Source organism: Zootoca vivipara, chromosome 3 (genome assembly GCF_963506605.1).
Source record: "Zootoca vivipara chromosome 3, rZooViv1.1, whole genome shotgun sequence".
Taxonomy (NCBI): Eukaryota; Metazoa; Chordata; class Lepidosauria; order Squamata; family Lacertidae; genus Zootoca; species Zootoca vivipara.
The window spans coordinates 58,240,078-58,259,854 of NC_083278.1; the positions used below are offsets into that span (position 1 = coordinate 58,240,078).

Below are 19,777 nucleotides of genomic sequence, written 5' to 3' on the forward strand. Positions count from 1 at the left end.
ATTATATATTTTTAAGTGCCAGGCAAAAACATTCCTCTTCAACCAGGCCTTTGATTGATTAATATTCTACAGCCTTTTAAATGTGTTTGCGGGAGGGGGCATTATTGTTTTGTTGTTTCTGTTTTAACTACTTCTTTTGCTTTCATCTTGTATTTTTATCTTGTGAACCGGCCTGAAATGTATTGTAAATCTAATACATACTTCTTCTACTCTTTATTTAAAAAACATCACAAAAACCACTAGTTTTCTTTCTATACAAAATTAGTTAAGGAGCCAACACAGTTTGCCATTCTATATTGTTGGTAGGCTAGATTTATATACAAGAATGTCAATAACAGCAGCACCAAGCTGAAGGACATTAAAAATACTGAATAGATGCTTTCACATCCTTTGCTATCTAAATGTGTTAGCAGTAACACATTGACAGAAAGAAGTATTTGAAATGAGAGTGTGAAACTGCTAAAGCTGCTTTGAATCTAATTTACAAAACGTAATACAAAGCTGTATCAATGCAGTAGGCTGATTAAGCACCTGAACTAATCAGCCCTCATAGCTTCTATATCAAATGTTACCAATTTAATCAACAATGAAAAAATTAGCACACATCATATGTATGGTGACACTTATTGTACCTTATATATAGAAAAAGCTATTACAGCACTTGATTAAAAAGGTATCATCAGTACAGTGAACACTATAGCTAGGCCTTGCATCATGAACGTATACTGAACAATTGAAAGTTTATTCTTAACTTTTTAATGGTTTTTATTGTATGGTTTTTTGTTTTATTCTATAAACTACTTTGATCTATTTTTGACACAGCAGTATATAAATATTGTTATATATAAATAAAAGTAAACTAACAAATGTGCACAGAAGGTTGGTTGCTGTTTAAAAATAAATAAATCAGGGTCATGGTATCAGCTACCTGGTTTTAAATAAAGGAAATACTGAATTATGGTTGCACTTTAATGCACATTTATTTGGGTGCCAGTCCCACAGAAGTTAGCAGAACTTACAGCTGATTAAATACACACATATTAAGCTTTAACACCTGCTGAGAGAGGAAAATGTATGCCCTTGTGGGTGAATCCCCATAACTAGTTGGAGCCACTGAATAAAGTTCACAGCTCAGTTAGGAAGATTTGGAACCGAGGCTCCATACCACACAGACACAATAACAACCATCCTGTGCTAAGAAGCAGCAGTGCCACTCTCAGAAATTTTAATTTAAAATATTTCCTATGTGATATAAGAAAAGAAGTAGGCTAGGCCGAGAAGCAAGCAAAGGACAAAGAATTGGCCAGCTTCATAGTGTCCTTCCTACTGTGCCAGATTCAAGACAACCCTTTAAGCTGATACAACTCTACGTCCAGAAATTCAGAGTATAGAAGCTTTGTAGGGAGTCAGACAAATGGTTCTCCTCTTCGCTTGACACCAGCTTGCCAATGGCTCGGCAGAGATTTCTTCCTGCCTTCAATGACCCTGTAAGGAGAAACGTCTTTAAAAAATGAACCTTTTGCATGCAAAGCCTGTGTTCACTGAGCTATAGCAGTCTGCAGCTGTGCCGGGCATACCTTAACCCATAGCTCTTCAAACAAAAAGCCCACTCAATTTCTAATACATAAAACTGCATACACTACAATTCACCATCAACGAAGATTAAAATGTGTGTCAGGGTAAACTTTGAAAGCTCTCCTTTTTAAAATCATGGTGCAGTATTAGAAGAATCACAAAACTGGAAATATTTTTGTATACTAAAATAATTAGAACAATTTTCTCCCCATTTTTTAAAAAACTAAATGAAGAAAGATTGAGGTTCCCAACAGCGTGTGCAGACAATGTGAAGTTTTAGACAGTGTCATAAAACATTAGGATATACTGTACTACCAACCTTAGGTTGGATGCAGTCTTAAAAATCTGACACATAATAAATTAAATGTGCACTTAAGAAATTAAGTGACCTTTCAAGAGTTTAATTCAAAGCACCTGAGGTCTAGATTAATGGGTAGGAATATGGTAGATATGCTGTAAGAATGTAGATCTGTACCAGTGTTGTGAAAATATTGAGGGTGAGGGGTTGAGATAACTGGTGTAAATTCATTTCTGATTTGTTTCCCAATATAATGGAAATTCACAAAGCTAAACTTTACCTTTAAACTTTCGAATATACACAAAGCAATGGCTCTTGGCAGCTAGAATGGTGGCAAAGCGATAAAACTAAATGCACTGAAAAGGTAAGAGAGCTCCTAAGAGATTAAACAGTTTGATCAAATGATACAATCTGGCAATACATGAAGTATTGGATTTATCTCTAGAAAATTCTTTACAGACAAATGAAAGATTTTTGACTACTTTCTTAGATAGGTTCAGTGTTTGAAGTTTTGATGGCGTCAAACATTCTGAATACTCTTGAAAATCTTACAGAGAAAATTGTACATGTGATAGTTTTAAAGGCAAGTTTTGTTTCCAAACATTTGATATCAGAAAACATCTGATTTCTGGGATCTGATTTCTTTCCACAGGGCCTGTAAGACAGAGTTGCTCCGCCTGGCCTTTGGCTTGGAATCAGCCTGATCGCCTCCCCCTCTTTCCTTTTCCTTCTGTGATGGAACCCCTATTTGGGGACTTCCTTGGCTTTTTTCTGGCCCACTTAGGACCAGTCTGGATAGTTTGGCCTTGGTGAAGATTTGACGTTGTCTCCCCCCCAACAGTTTTTGAGCTGGGGTTCCACTGAAATGAGGCTGCATTTTAAGTTGTATTTTAATCCTGTTTTTTTTAAGTTGTATTTTAATCAATTGTTTTTATACCTGATGTTAGCTGCCCTGAGCCCAACCTTGGCCGGGGAGGGCAGGGTATAAATATATTATTATTATTATTATTATTATTATTATTATTATTATTATTATTAAAAAATATGGGATTAGTAGAGTGATAATTCAGGGTTTTTATTCAAATGATATTAGAAAGACTGCAACAAAGAAAATGTCATACAATGCTAATAATAATAATACAATAATGTCTTCACAAAGCCCCAGCTGAAAGATTTGTAATGCAGGATCACAATTCTGGATTTGCATGGTCAGAATGGAGTAGGAGAGCCAAAAGTTGCACAAGAGCAGGGATCATAGATTAGAGTGAGAAGAAAGGAACACCAGAAAGCTATTTTCCTTGTTAAAACTGGTTGGTTGGCTTGTTGGTTAAAAGAAACACCAACCCTCCATATTTCTCTATCCCCGTTTTAGTCAAACTCTGCTGCTGTTTATTATTCACAAGCAAACACCCATATATGCACAATATCCATGTACTGAAAATAACCATCTCTAACTGAACAAGCTACCTGACAGGTTTGTTCGGAAGATTCCTTTCATCTTAAAGATAAAGCATATATCATCACTGGGTGTGTGCACAAAACCAGCTGGAGAATAGGAGAGAGGGCAGGGCAAGGAAATGAGGGTGATCTGCATGCAAGAGAGAGTTGGGGACAGGAGGAAGGGGGGGAGAGAGGTGGTGCAAATGGGCTTGCAAAGAAAGGAAGGAGTAGGAGGCATGGGAATAGCGGTGAAGATGAGAGCAGGGGAGTGAAAGGCTTTGAAGGAAAGGAGAAGGCAGAAGGTGAAAAAGGTGCTTAGCAGTTGGAATGTGTGGGAGAAGGAAAATGCAGGTTACCATGGTGGTTGTTTGTGCGCAAGGGGGCGGATTGCACAAAAGGAAGGAAGGAGAAGCATGGACATGGTGGTAAAGGTAAAAATGGGGCTGCAGAATAGAAAAGTGGTTTCAGAGATGGGTTTGGGATGGTGAAAAGCAAGCTTAGTAGTTGCATGGGGTGGGAAGGGGAAAGCTACGTGGGAAAACTGGCAGGTGGATTGAGGTGTGAAGGGAGCAGGGGCACAGCCCCTCGTAGTAGTGATAGGAATGTTGTACAATACATTATTAAAAGACTGATAAAATAAATGCCAAGCTAATCCATATTCTGCTACCTACATGAAATGCATGTTAAGCTGAGTCTAGAAGATTGGGTTTGGATGTGACAGGCTCAAATTCCTGTTCAGTCATGAAACTTACTGAATAGGCTTGCAGAGGTCACCATCTCTCAGCCTTTACAGTTGTGAAGATAAACACAAGATAAATGCAAGTAAGCCAGACAACATGATAGACAGACAACAATAACCAGGAAGTGGTTTTCTACAAGGACCAAAGGACAAACTCTTATTTATAAAATAAAGATTATTATTCTGTTTCTAGGATCTAAAATATTGGCACCTACTCTGAGCCTTGTGGCAAAAAATCCAAACAAATAATTCCAGTAGAATACGTATAATTGCTCTTATCTTTAACATAACAAATGACACTATCCCAGATTTTCAAATATTAACAGGGTTTGTTTAAAACAGAACTATGTAATAACAGAATACACTAAACATTATTTCATTATTCAGCCCTACATAGCAGCACATTTCCACTGATTTCCTGTTGATATGCAAAATAAATCTGCCCTAGCATTTAAAGTGTTCTTTCAAAATATTGTATGCTAGCTTTAAGACTGCAAGATAAAACATCTCAGGGAAAAAGTCTTGGGAGTGTCATTTTTTCCAGTGTAGGTGTATATACAAAGTGAAGCTCAAAAGCATTTTAAAATGTTTCTCACAGATTTTGACATAAGCCACTTCCTTTCTAAAGCCCACACACAGCTGTATCAAACAGAATATGACTCTTGTTACAAAATGTTCCCCAAAAGAGACTCATATGGTCCTATTCACTACCCCATATTTTATTAATGTGAAATAACTAACTGAAGCTTTTTTATCATAGCTACATTTAAATTATAAGGAACTTTGACATTAGGCATACACTGTCCTAAGTACGCTAAGTACTGGTCTACATCAAACATGAATTCTTTACCCAGGGAATTCACTCTTAGCTACTAAATATTTTGTAAAGTTGCTTATCTGTTCTCCATGCATTTGGACACCGCTTAACACATTGAATCAAGATGGCAGACTGAACCTTTTAAACCTGTACTGGTTTTAATCAAATTTTGCCATGAAACGGGATCATATGACATCTATCCTTAAATATCAGCCCCAGCTGCCTCCTTAGGTTGCTGACTTTGGGCTCTAAGTATTTGAAATATCATTTTCCCTATTACAGACATGCTATGAAATCTGTGGCTCTGGTCATAGTTCCATCTACAGCTCTGGTCATAGTTCCATCTACAGCTACAGTATATGACATGACCGTATGGAACAGAGCCCTTTCTGTTATGTTATCCCAGAGGTACAATCCCTTCTCCATGGAGATACAATTGTCCACTACATTAGCTGTATTTAGGCAACATATCGAGATGCAACTGTTTCCTTGAGCCTTTGGAAGAAGTACTTAGGATGAAATGCCTATTAGTTGGCACACTATCAACACAAACCAAGACAGGAACTTTATGATGCTGTAGTAGATGCCTAGGGGCACAATGGATTGGGTTTAGGTCGTCATATATCACATATCAGCCTGGAATCTTCATTAAACTTGCATGCAAGAATGTTACCTTATTTGTATGACAACTGTTTTCCAATACAGTACAGAAAGTAGGCTAAATCAAATCTCATTGCTCTTTTTCAACTACAGCAATTTGTCAGCAATACTCTTGTAAGCAACAAGAAGATTTTAGCAGTAACAGAATGTTAAGCAAGTGGCCACAAAGTGGAAAAATGCAATGGATCTAGTGTAGATATATGACCTTTAGACAGGAAGGATAACACTCAAGTGTTGAGTCACATGAATATCCTCCCCATCTCTTTTGCTTTTTTTCTGAGTTTTAGCCATTGAATCCATGTACGTATACAGTCATACCTCGGTTTAAGTACACCTCGGTTTAAGTATTTTCAGTTTAAGTACTCCGCGGACCTGTCTAGAACGGATTAATCCACTTTCCATTACTTTCAATGGGAAAGTTCGCTTCAGGTTAAGTACGCTTCAGGTTGAGTACTCCACGGACCCGTCTGGAACAGATTAATCCACTTTCCATTACTTTCAATGGGAAAGTTCGCTTCAAGTTCGCTTCAGGTTAAGTATGCTTCTGTTTAAGTACTCCATGGACCGTCTGGAATTGATTAATCCACTTTCCATTACTTTCAATGGGAAAGTTAGCTTCAGGTTAAGTACGCTTCAGGTTAAGTACAGACTTCTGGAACCAAATGTGTTTGTAAACCGAGGTACCACTGTATCTTCAGTTAAAGCACACTTCTTGTAGGATCAACTAATCAATACACACATGCACCATTTGATATAGACAAGCAGAAAATTCCTGAGTTTTAATGCACTTAAATTGTTTAAGAAATAGACCCTAATTCACAGAACTATGGAACTCTCTCTAAGTTTTAAGGCAAATCTCTTTAATAGATGTTGCCACAGATTTAATTGTCATGGGACCAAGGGTTTTTCCCCCCACATTTTTGAAAGGTAGGCAGGGAAACAAGAGACCAAAACTGCAACACAAAGTTTATACAGGAATACCCATTTCACTCCTGCTCCCACAGAACCTATTTTACCTATAGCTTGGAACCTCAAAGAACTACAGACAGAAAGCTGTGAAGACTGAAGTCAGCAGTTCAAAGCAAAATATAAAAAATACAATAATGGCAAAGATAGATTTTCAACTTTTGGATTGTTGTAGTGTTTCTATATAGCCTTCAGAATGACCAGGAAACACAAGTATGATATTTAAACAGCTTTCCAACAAAACACAGTGTGAGCAACCATTATTTTCACTTCAGTTCCAATTACTAAATTCAGGCACACTAAGGGAAAGAATTATTTTTATTTATTAATTCCACAAAATGGAAATTTAAACTATTTTTAGAGTTTTTAAGAATGAAAATATAGAATTCTGTTTTTTTAAAAAAACAAACAAACAAACAAACAAACATTAATGGAGAAACCACCAGCACAAGGTACTGTAAGTATCTGAACCCTCACAGCAAGACACAGAAGACAGTGTGCACTGTCAATTTTACTTTAATATTTGATTTTGATTACATAAGAAACCTAGGATGCTGATTTCACAATGCTCTGAATATTCTGACTAGCACATTTTAGATGTCCAATGTACACATCCAAATAGTTTTTTTACAGTTTCAAAATATATACTATTAATAAATTAAAAAATGGACCATATATACACATGCAAAAACAGGCTGGCTTCAGAGCAGTAAAATATCAGTAAAATGTAAAGGCATGATGCATGTTTGCAGGGATCAGGATTGAAATTTGCTGCCTCACCTCCAGCTTGGGTATGCACACATTGTACAGCATGCTGGCTGTTATCATAAAAAGGAGGTCAATGCACACCACCAACATGCTCTTCATTTCCACAGTACTTTGGGCTTGTAAGTTACCACCCCTCTGAACTGAAATGAACTTGTAGATTCAAGATATGGGGAAAGGGACAGGTGGATCACTATAAAGGAGAGGGGCATGCAGCAGTCTTGCACTGTTATCTAACAAACAGAGCGCAACAATAAGATGCACATGCCTTTCAGCCTGCCAGGAGGAGAGGATAAATTTACTCAGCTCCATGTCAAGCCCCTCCAAGGGTTGCAACCATATCCAAAGGAGAATAGATGAATAGATCATGTCCTAAGTTACCTGAAGAATATATGTCAATCAGAAATATTTTCAAAGCTAAAAAATCTTTTCAAAAAATCTAGGAAGCAAAAATATAGTTACAAAACAACTTAAAGTTCATCTTTGGTCAACCATTGTGTTATATACATCAACATCATTTAAAAATAAAAACCTGCATCTTAACACAATTATATCTAAATATACAGTGTTTACACATTTACTTAATGACCTTTTTGGCACCTGTCTAAATAGGTAGTCCATGGCTTCAAGCTGTGGTCAAATGAGTGATGGACTATACTACAATTATTCTAGTTGAGCTGCCTAAACCACACCTGCCACAATCTACCATACTACTTCACCTACATCACAACAGCCTCTTCCCTCATTTTCTATGGAATCCCATACAATTACATGGGATGACTGGGAGAAAACTTTAAGCAAAATTGACAGAGGAAGAATTCCACTGAACAAGAGAAACTGGAAAACACTATTTTTGTCATCGGATGCAGTCAGCATTTGGAAATAGTGATATTTAATGAGACTGCTGAATTGTGACAATAAGTGTCAAATCACAACAATAAAATAAAATAATAAAATTGCACCAAAATGCAATGGAATGTACCTTACAATAAAAATATACTTTCAAGTTAAAAATCAAAATTATTTTACATACTGACATGGCTGTTTGTTTTTTAAAGCATATAAAAACATCTCTCCAAGAAATATATATTTTACCCAGTGAATTAAAATAATAGCTGCCTGTTAAATTAAAAACAAAAGTTAAGATAGGGTGCTCACTGAAAATACTGTATAGCAATGCATTATGTTCTGTTCAAAACACTTGATACTATAAAAAACATACAAAGTCTTAACTTGACAAATGCCTATAATCCTTGATGATGATGATAAAGACAAGTGTGGAAAGCAGCAGAAAGTGAAAGCTAATAGAAAAAATATATAATCTTATCACCGTTTGAACGAAATTTAGGATACTGGTGCTCAAAAGCATAGTATTCTACAACATATACGGTAGTTTAAAAGACTGCAGAACTAAGTGTTTTGGTTAATAATTAACTTATTCCTCAGTTGGACAGAGAACTAACATCCTGATTATTCTATATTAAAAACATTGGGGAGTTTTAGCATGAATCTTTTAAAGGACCACTTCACACATTGCACTTTTTACAGGTACATGTAAAATATTTTGCTTGCACCTTAATAAGTTTTATAAAGTGAGTTAATGGCTGGCATGTAAAGGTAAAGGAACCCTGACCATTAAGTCCAGTCGTGGACGACTCTGGGGTTGCGGCACTCATCTCACTTTACTGGCCGAGGGAGCCGGCGTTTGTCCACAGACAGCTTCAGGGTCATTACTAAGCCGCTTCTGGCAAACCAGAGCAGTGCACTGCTTATTTGTACAATATATGTTTGAACTAGGAAGACAGGTGGGCTGTGGTTCCCTGCTATGCACCTATATGGCAGCAAACACACATGACCTCCTGATTTAATATGAAGTGACCAAAAAGCCAGAGTACAGGAAAGTACAGTAATGCCTAATAATATGTGTGAAAGAAAAAAATGCTTATGACAACTACCCATTTAAAAAAAAATTCACAAGCTCTGCTTTTGAATGTATACTTCTGGTCTCACCAAGTTTGAACATGATGGTAAGCCATTTGTAAGTTAAATATTTTTGCCATGGGGATTTCAAAAACATGCACTGACAAATCAATTTTTCAAAGGGAAAAAATTAAAAACAAAGGAAACAAAGCTCTAATGTGCCACAAGGCAGCTACAAAAAAGTAACAGTGCCATATTAAACACATTAGACATTAAAAGCATTATGGAAATTCATTCACAGCAAATATTTAATGATTTGGTCCCCAGTGTAATTTTTGTTAAAGGTAATCCTGAAACCATAAACTAATATTTTGTTTCTAGCAGGAGCTAGCACATTCGTTCTTAAAAATATTTTTTCAATATTAATTAATTAGAAAAGATTCAGCACCTTAACACATTATTCCAAAGTTGAGGCGCTAAAGATTAAGATCTACCTATATCAATTATAGAATAAAAGGATAAAAAAGGACTGGAATTCAGTGCATCTATTCAAAAACTTTACTACAAAAGTTTGTTAACCAAAATTAACTGACAATTGTCTTTGCATTTAACACATCTATTCCACCTTGCCGTCCAAGTCAACCTGTTCAAAATATCTTTTTTAATGTAAAAATAATCAAAACTGCATTAGTTCATTGTGCTGTTATCTAGTGAAGGCTTTCTTTTGGCCTAATTTTACAATGTCATCTGGAGATGGCGATTTGAAGTCAAAAGGTGTTATTGCTAATAAGGGTCCAGTTTCATTAATTTTTACTTCTTTCATTTGCCTACTGTATAAGAAAGCCTTATGAAGATTAACTGTTTGGCGCTTACATCTCTTTGGGGGATAATGAAGACACAGAGTTATAGCAAAGGCTGATGGTGTTGCAGAGAGGGCCTTTGCCCATGAAACAGTGCCTTCCAAAATATGTGACCTCATTTTCTTTTGGTTCTTCTTCCTTCCTTTAGCTACAAACATCTGTCGTCCTTGCTTTGAAAATAAAGCGTCTTTTTCTGGAAGTGGAATGCCTGACTGTACATGTACATGTTGAGGAGATAATGTTGATTTTCTAATAAGAACACTTAGATCAATATCTGAATTCACAACTGTAGGTTGCACTGTTTTAGGTATATGAAGCTCAGAACAGCTGCTTGTTGTTTGAGGCTTATCCAATGCAATTGATTTTGCAATTAAATCTGAAAGTGATAAACTCTCAAGCTCTTTTACTGGAGAAGACTTGGAGAATGTCAAGGAAGATAAAGATCCTGACAGTTCTGTCATTCCAGATGGAATTTGAGGTTGGTTGGCTAGTTGGGACAATGGTGAAAGTCCTAATTCCAAGTCTGTGAAACCCGCTGATGGGCTGCAAAGTTCAGATAAGGGTTGAGGCTTGTTTGAACTACTTCCTTGGTGTTCCTGTAGGAGATCAGCCAGTGATGGGCTTTGAGACACTGAAAACGTTAAGCTATTCGGTTTTGAAGAGGTGCTGATATGCCCTTGGAAGCAGCCCTTACTGTGCGAAAATGAAGGGGCATTTCCAAATAGTTCAGCCTTTTTACTGAGCTGGTAACTTCTCTTGCTGTCCAGCATCAAATTTCCAAAAGCATTTATAAAACCAGGAGGATTATCCAAACAGCTTTTGCTATCATGATTGTAGTTTTTCTGGAGAAAAATTAATGCACTATCTTGGGCATCTGCTGAATCACCCGTTTCATTAAGTCTGACCAAGCCCTTCAAGTCCTCAAGTCCTTTAAATTCAGATGGGTTCCAAGACACATTTTCTGAAGAATTTTCCTTCAACAATTCAGCCTCTGAACTAAAGCATGTATCACTTTCATTGCAAGATTTCCAACTTGTGCTGGTGCTGTCAGTCGGTGGGAGTGTTACCTGCTTGTTCAGTGGTTCATAAAGTGACTTATCATTGTCACTGAATGGTAAAGGAAAAGCTCCTGAGGAGTTACAAAATGATTTTTTCTTTTTTACTGAAGGTGATTTGACATATTTGGGTCTGAAGACCATTTTGTCACTTGGAGCTGAAGTGTTACAAGATTCAAAATTGACCACAGGGTTGCTGAGACTAAAGCAGGACTTAGTGGTATCTAAAGTATTTTCAATGGAATTAGTCAAGTTGTTAGTGCTAGAAAATATTTCTGAGCAAAATAAGCCTTACCTTACAAGAGCCAACAATTCCAAGAGAGAGACAGGGTCAAAGCAAAAACGTTCCAATTTTTTGCAAAGCAGGAAAGCCAACAGCAAAATAGAAAAAACACAGAAAGGCATTTAATTAACAAACATTATCAAAACTGTATTAGATGTGTAAATCACAGCCTCATGAATTCAGTTTACTAACTATGCTAATTTAGACAACTCTGCAGTTGAAACTAAGCACTACTAAGCTAGAATATGCCATGTTTTTCAATATTATGTCTCTAATTACACAATCTGCATCAAATTTATAACTTAACCATTACATGATATAATTTTAGTTCAAATTGTTTAGTACAACATATACATATAGTGCTAATGGTATTTACAGATCCTTGGAAGACTACAGATTAACAGTACCTTAAGCATTCATCACAGGATGCCTCTATATATGTAGCTTAGTCATTTAAGTTATTAACAAACAGAAATGGTAAAAAGAAGCAAAAAACTTCCTATACAGGCTGCCCCTTATGCAAAAGAGTCACATGGTAAATCACACAAAAATTAAACATAAACATACCTTTTGTTGCCTTCCCTGCAATTACGGCATCCTCGTTCTTGATCTTATTTTGCTTATTGTCTTGGGCAAGTACAGAATCCAAAGCTTGTTGTACATCAAATTTACTGCTCAATGCTGCTTCCACCATCACTTTCTCAGACACCGACTTTCCAAGCACTTCTCTCATGCGATCAAGGCACAAATCAAGCTTAGCTAAAAAAAAGGACAAGGACTCTCATACAATGGCTTTAAATAAATATGCATAGTTGTATTAAATTTTGAAGCAGTGCGCTCTAAGTTTTCTTAACCAAATCACAACCATCTTTACCCAGGAACAAATATCCATTCTCTACCCTTTTAGAGGAGTGGTCCCCAACCTTTTTGGTATGGTGACCCACAAGTCCAAATTTATTGTCACATAAATTTTGGACCTTATGACTTCAGCAGTTGTCAGTTTCATACATTTAAACTGTGTCTGCCTATTTTATAACAGTTACTTAAGAGATCTAAGCAAAAAGTAACTTAATGCCCCTATTTATGTGGAATTTGTTGAAATGTTTATAGTACTTACAAAGTTATTCACAGATTTGTTTATGAGAATGTAAGAACACCAAACATCTGACTGTAGGGTATTTCTTAATAAGTTATTTAAAAATTCTTTTAAAAGTTTTGCTACAGAGTGTCAGATACAATGAAGTATGAATATTTTAAATGGACTATCACGAATAACATTATTTTGGAAGGTATCAGTGGGAGGGCTGAGTTTGCATTTTACCAAACAGCATAATGCTGGGTTTGATGGTTGCCAGACATAGCCTCAGATCATTATTGATATATAATTACTATATTTCATCCTCACAGCAGTCATTGCTGAAAAATCTCACAAAGATGCAGGCATTACTTAATCAGCAAGTGCAAGACACTCAGTGATTACCAAGTAATTTTGGTAAGATGGAAGTCAAAATTCAGGTCACCTCACTTCTGAAAAATTATCTTTGAGGGTCCTATCAAATGATAGTTCAAGGAATTGTTCTTTTTGCAGAGTTTTGTGACATCAGCTGCAAATGGATTTCAAGCCCACTGAAAACTCTGTTTCTCCAGCAGAAAAATTTCAACCAAGCAAACTTCAAATCACCCTTGCCTAAACATGTAACTAACCATAGTTGCAGATCTAGTGATAGATCACCACAAGGTGGTTATACACAGAGCTGTCTTCAGTGGCTGTTGCAGCTCCATCTCTGATGAGCAGGTACTGAAGGCAGCATCTGTGCATCAGAGGCAAGCTGCAGCTGTCACTCAAAACAATTCCCTGTACAAGCACTTTGTGATGAACTGTCACCAAACCAGTTGCCAGCCTCCAGATAGCAGTATCCAAGTGTTAAAATGTAAGACTTGAGCCCTTTCAGTGTTCCCTTTTAAGTGTCAACACAGCATTATAACATGCCAACAAAACAAAAAGTTGAAATAGGTATTGTCATCCCTGTTAAGAACAAACAACTATAATTATTCTGGGTTTGCACAGGCTTTGTAACCCATTTGCAGGTCCAACACATAAGTTGGGAAGCACTGACATCGGACATTGTATTTTCCTAGCAGAATAATGAAGTTGTCAGCTTTTGGGACTTCATAACAGGCTGAATATTTATCAGCATAGGTATCATCAAGAAGACAAACAGCATTAACTCCCAAGGGGAAAATGTATATATTCAGCATTAAATAATTCAACATAATTTGATACGTCACTTAACAGTACATTTTAAGCATTTACAGATACTGTAATTAACTTCTAAGGTAAATCACATCTTCACAGGCCTCAAAATTTAGCAGATGGGTAACCACAACTGCAAGCACTGAAAGTGGAGTGCTAATAAAAATCTGCTAATTACAAGCCTTTAGCTCTAAGAACTGTGAATCGCTTATTTTAATTCAATACCCCTCTAAAAGCCTGTCCACCTACTCCAATCTACATAACAGAAGTACAGTGAAGAGTAAGCAGATCTGAAGAGGAACATCCAAAAAAACTGAAAGAAATATAACAACAAAAGCTCCGAAAAAGGCATTAGTAGCTTGAGTGTCAATAGCTGAGCAACAGTGACGTCTTCTAGGAACTGTATTCAAGGTGTTGACTACAGAAGGAGCTTGCAACACCAAATTCCCCAGTATGCTTCCCAGCCCAAGTGAGGCTGGTCTAACAGTAGCCCTCAGGCCCTCATAACAGCCATCTCTGTACAACCATCTCTTTACTGGGGGTGGAGGGAGAACAGATGATGAGCTGATAAGTGAAGGTAAAAGGGAGTGATTTGAAGTCTCCATCAGTCCATCTCTTCACCCAATAGTCTCCATTCATGAAATCTAATAACTATTATGCAAACGTCAGAATATGACATTACTGTAACATGCACATGTTCTGGTGGCAACACAATCACTTCAGTTTATTAAGTCAATATATTTACAATTACCTTTTTCAGCACCTGTTAGCTGGTGACTTGGAATACAATCATTGCTATGTTCTGTTTCATAATCATATTTTTCTTCTAATGTCTCGGCATATGCAGTAGGATTATCGCGTCTTGAGTAAATGAATTGAGCAGCTATAACATAAACAAAGAGTTCAACTGTTTTGTTCAATTCCCAAATCCTAAGACGTTTTGTGCCATTTAATAAATCAAGCTATTTTTTTTAACGTTTACAGCAAAGCAAATATTTGTTATTCTAACTATTCATAATATACTTTTCTGTAAATGCTTCAGATTTCTATGGTATATCTTACTCTTGCCAATTCAGTTTCCTATTATGATCAACACAAGTTGTGAACAACTAGTTTGGCTTTAGAGGACTTCCATCTTTCACGGAAATTTGTTTTTAGTGTAGTTATATGGTCACAGCAATATAAAATTATTTCAGTTAATCATAGAATTGTAGAGTTGTAAGGGACCGTACCATCTAGTACAGGCGTCCCCAAACTGCGGCCCTCCAGATGTTTTGGCCTACAACTCCCATGATCCATAGCTAACAGGACCAGTGGTCGGGGAAGATGGGAATTGTAGTCCAAAACATCTGGAGGGTCGAAGTTTGGGGATGCCTGATCTAGTACAACCTCCTGCAATGCACGAGTATGCATTTGTCCCAAAGGGAATCAGTGTTCAAGTACTGTACTGGAGATTAATTCTAAGCTAGCCTCTAAAAATGATCTTACACAAATGATTTTAGCAATTTATGCCTCCACTCTCCCTTTCATCCATTGCCTTGCCAAACTATACACAATTTTTGATGTAAGCCAATACATTCCCTCTAGGTCAGGCATCCCCAAACTGCGGCCCTCCAGATGTTTTGGCCTACAACTCCCATGATCCTTAGCTAACAGGACCAGTGGTTGGGGAAGTTGGGAATTGTAGTCCAAAACATCTGGAGGGCCGAAGTTTGGGGATGCCTGCTCTAGGTCATACATACATAAATGGCCAAATATTAAACTAACCTGTTGAAGGTGAAATGCAATAATCATCCTCTACAGACTGTCCATAAAGATCATCATCTTCAAAGTCTAAGAAACAAGAAAGACAATTTCCTTCCAACTGAATTTAAAAAGTTTTCTTATATACATTCTTATAACAAACATTAAGCTACATTATAGCTCAGGTGCATCACCTTCTAGGTTATTCTGCCCGCCCCTCAGAACTTTCTGCAGACCATGTTCTCTCCTGAAGCCATATCCTCATTGGCCATGCTCTGTGTCCCTTTTGCCTGGCTAGAATGTGTGATTGAACAGTGATAATGATGGAGGTGTGCAGAAATGTCAGACTTTTGAGATTAAGAGGGTTTTATTTCCTAATAATGTAATTTAAATTATGATTTTAAGCCTCAAAGATGAAATCTTTGAGGGAAATCAAATTCCTAAATTTTTAATGTCAAAGCTTTAAAAATAAGCTTTTAAAAGGAAACACGTGAAAGATACGTAACATGAAGGCATATGACAACAAAAGGGCAGTAATTAATCCACAGTAATGTTAAAAATAGAGTGTGCAGGTAGGATACAGATTATACTATAGAGGAATCATGTTGGATTTGCCCATCTGATCTTAAATTATTATAGATATTTCCAAATAAAATTTAATCATTTACAGCACAACCCTAACCATATCGATTCAAGAAGGGTAGTAGTCAAAAGGTTCTGCAATACATAGATTAAAAATAAAATCCCTTATAATTCAGTTATACATACTGAAATGCTTATTCTGACCTCGTATGAAAAGATAGTATGTCATAGATGTATGGCACATAGCATGTGCCAGATTTTATCTTGTTGATATTATTGGAGTTTTTATACAGTGTTTTTTTCATTATAGGTGTGCAGCTCTACAGTACTTTATACTAATATGTATATTCTCACATTTGTTTTAAGTACAGTACTTATAAGCTCTACATGAATTGTGTAATCACATAAAATTGATTAAGCACTATGAAAAGGTTTTGGGGAAACATTTAAACAGAAGTTTTTTGAGGAGCCTAAATTAGGACCAGTGCAATACATGAATGCATCTTCAGCAGCAGTTGTAAAATCAGAATGTTTATATACATTGTGATTATGTGTTTTCTACACAAACTGACAGAATTTTCCAACACCGACCAATCAACCGCCCCTGCTAGCGGGCAGTTTGTGCATCATGTGTGCCCCTTTTCTGAGGAAGTGGAAACCTGTGGCCTTCCAGATGTTGTAGGGCTGCAGCACCTACCATCTGTTACCACAGCCTATGCTGCCCCAGCAGCAACTGGAGGGGCTGCAGGTTCCCTATCCTTCGCTTGCAGTACTCCAGAAGGCAACCATATCGAACCACGAAGGGTCCTTACTTCTTGCCAGTTTTGAACCACTTTAACACTCATCAGCCATCCCTACTACCCACACACACTGCAGCAGCGTCCCTTTCAAAATGGTTGCACCTCTGTCAACAATGAGGGCTATAGGTTTCAGGCCCCCACCAGGTATGCCAACAGGTGTCCTTCGTGGCGAGCAGTGGGGCAAAACAGGAGGGAAGGACCCGAGCTCCTCTCCAACGACCCGCCTCGCACCAAGCGGCCTCCCCATGCCTTCTCTTTCGCGACGCCCCCCCCCCCCCGTGCCTCTGGGCTCCCGCCGCCGCCGCTACCCCCTCAGCGCCTCGCTCGAGACCCCCCGTCGCCAGGCAGGTCGTGGGCGTGCTAGTGACGTCACTGTCACAGCCTCCGAGACTCCCCCCTCCCTTCCCCACCCACCCCATGCCGAGCCGGGCTAGTCTGTCGTGCGAGGGGCGGGGTGGGCCTTCCCGCGAAGCTGGATTTGGAGGAGCAGCTCTCCCTTAACACAACAACTCTCTACCTTCGTCGTAGTTATAGCCACGCACGTTCCTGTGCCGGGCCATGGCGAGCGCGCCGATGGCGACCTGAGGTAGTTGAGAGAGGCTAGGTCCCCTTGACACCCCCTTAGGCGAGGCGTCTGTAGCGCCCCCGGGTCACCATGTTGTTGCTGGTTTGGGCCTACCAGTGCTGCGGCTGCCCCGCCCTCCTTGTAAGTAGCTTTTCGCGCATGCGCTACTCTATTTTTTTACCCCAACCAGGTATGCGCATGCGCGAGAGTCGTCGCTGCCTTTTAACGGCTAGCGGCGCGCGCGTGTGTCAGGCTGGAGCGGAGCTGCAGGTGGGAGGGGCGCGTGACGTACTGTCCCCGTCCGGCCTTGGCGTGTTGTTGTTTGTTTGCGCTTTAGCTGGGCTGCGTCAACTAAACTGTCCGATCACTGAAGCATCAAGCGGCCAATCAGGGCCAGGCCCGCGATGACCGCCCTCTACTTAAAGCCGCTCTCGGACGTCAGCGTGCGTTGCGCGTTGAGTGGCGGGCTGCTAGCTATGACCTTTCAACGCCACCCTCTGAATTAGGCGGGCTCACACGAGGGAAAACACCTCCTGCATCAGTATTATGCCTAATGTTCATTCCTGCGTTCCACGTCAAGAATTAGGAGTTCCCACGACCAGACGTGTTTCCTTCAGAGTTAATGTGGCCCTCGCAAGGTTTTGATTTTGTTTCTTTTTGCGTTTTATATGTGGCCACGTAGGTGGTAGACGAGCCAGCCAAGTTGCCCTTGACTATCGAAATAAGAGGTATTTTATTACAGTTAATGACGTTTCGAAAATCATTGCCTTCCTCTAACCAGCTGAGGACAACGGAAATGGTTTACCGTCCGGATGAGGTGGGTTAGGCTGAAACTCAAGGCCACCCAGCGAGCTTGGTGACTGAGGTAGCAGAGCACACTTCCCTGGGAGTCTTAATGGACTCAGTGGTGCTTACTTCTGAGTAGACATGTATACCGTATGGTCAAATCATGGAGGGAGATTTGAAACCAAGTGCCCTCATTCTAGCCTTAACACTTAAGTTTTAGCTACATTGGTTCTCCCAATAACAAAGTCCAGAGTGGCTACTATAATTTTTTCAGTTTTATAAATAACAGTTGTACTGGTGGTAAAGAATAGCTCACAGAGCCCTCATTTCAAATCTCTTTAAAAAATTACAAGGCAGTATGTCACTTTCCTTTAGCTTACATTCTCTGTTTGCAAAATGCTCGTGATAGTGCTTTACATAGTTACTGCACCAAAAAGCTGGGGGGGGAGGGGATGTTTTCATCTGGTGCAAAAAGGATAAAATTTTTGGTGCCAGGCAAGTTCTGGGGAAGGAAATCCACCAAATGGGTACAACCCACCTTACCTCAGATGGGGGAAGGGGGTTGGAACAAGTCTCCAAAGAGAAGGGAGAAAGATCCTAAGGAACATAGAACTTTAACAGTAAACACCAGCTTCATTCAATGAACCTGATCACCAGGGGGAAAGAACCAAATCATCAGTTTTTGGCACATTTAAATTTCACAAGTCTTAAACATAAAGAATCTATTACTCATTGCTAGAACAATTGTGCTATCTTTGAAGAACTAATCTATGACAGATGTATTCTCCATTTTATAAATGTACTTGAAAACCTATCTGATAAAAGATCATCCCTGCAGTATAATGATTTTGTTTATATCAATGTGCTTGTCACTCTGCCCTTGGAAAAAAATATAGTAATACCACAAAGTTGGGTGGATATTGAAAATATGCAAGGCCTTGATAATGAGACACACTACCCACAACTTTTTTAAAAAAACATGCTAAAGGAAAAAAACCTTCGGGCAATTTTCTTGTAGTAGTGTTAAACGCTACTCATTGGAAGGACAGATTGTGAAGCTGAGGCTCCAATACTTTGGCCACCTCATGAGAAGAGAAGACTCCCTGGAAAAGACCCTGATGTTGGGAAAGATGGAGGGCACTAGGAGAAGGGGATGACAGAGGACAAGATGGTTGGACAGTGTTCCCGAAGCTACGAACATGAGTTTGACCAAACTGCGGGAAGCAGTGCAAAACAGGAGTGCCTGGCGTGCTCTGGTCCATGGGGTCACGAAGAGTCAGACACGACTAAACAACAACAAGTGTTAAACACAATTCTGTATGCCTAAATATTTCAGTATGTGTGTTTGTGACCAAAAGAGAAATGGGTGGGTGTCACATGGTGCTTTTTTCCATATAGGAAAAATGCCACATGTAAAGTAAACCTTTCTGGAAGTCTTCATAACTCACACAGTTACAAAGAGGAAGATAAATATTTCACCCCTGCAAGCTAGTCTATTTTGGCTTCAATTCTATTTAGTTATCATCACATCTTGGTGAACAGTTCCTGTGCAATGATGGACTGATACTCTCTTTGTTCATCTGCCCACTGTACTTTTCTAATGAGGGCTCTTGCTGTCCCACTGGGCTGCATACACACAATACTTTTAAAGTACATGGCTTCCCAGATA

The 19,777-nt window shown here is 38.6% G+C and overlaps 1 protein-coding gene across 3 annotated transcripts in view; it reads right to left on the bottom strand.

The window, feature by feature from the left end:
* The window catches only part of HBS1L (HBS1 like translational GTPase), a 46,788-nt gene extending 29,305 nt beyond the window's left edge, over window positions 1-17,483 (bottom strand). Inside the window, exons 1-5 of one of the 3 annotated variants that reach the window (XM_035108926.2) lie at window positions 17,275-17,483; window positions 15,400-15,465; window positions 14,384-14,515; window positions 11,946-12,137; window positions 10,855-11,385 (exon numbers count right to left, since the gene is read on the bottom strand). In XM_035108926.2, coding sequence (XP_034964817.1) covers window positions 10,855-11,385; window positions 11,946-12,137; window positions 14,384-14,515; window positions 15,400-15,465; window positions 17,275-17,317 — 964 coding nt within the window. In that variant the 5' untranslated portion in view covers window positions 17,318-17,483. The remainder of the gene's footprint in view (window positions 1-10,854; window positions 11,386-11,945; window positions 12,138-14,383; window positions 14,516-15,399; window positions 15,466-17,274) is intronic. The other 2 variants (XM_035108924.2, XM_035108925.2) reach the window with 2 other exon arrangements.
* Window positions 17,484-19,777: the final 2,294 nt, after the last annotated feature.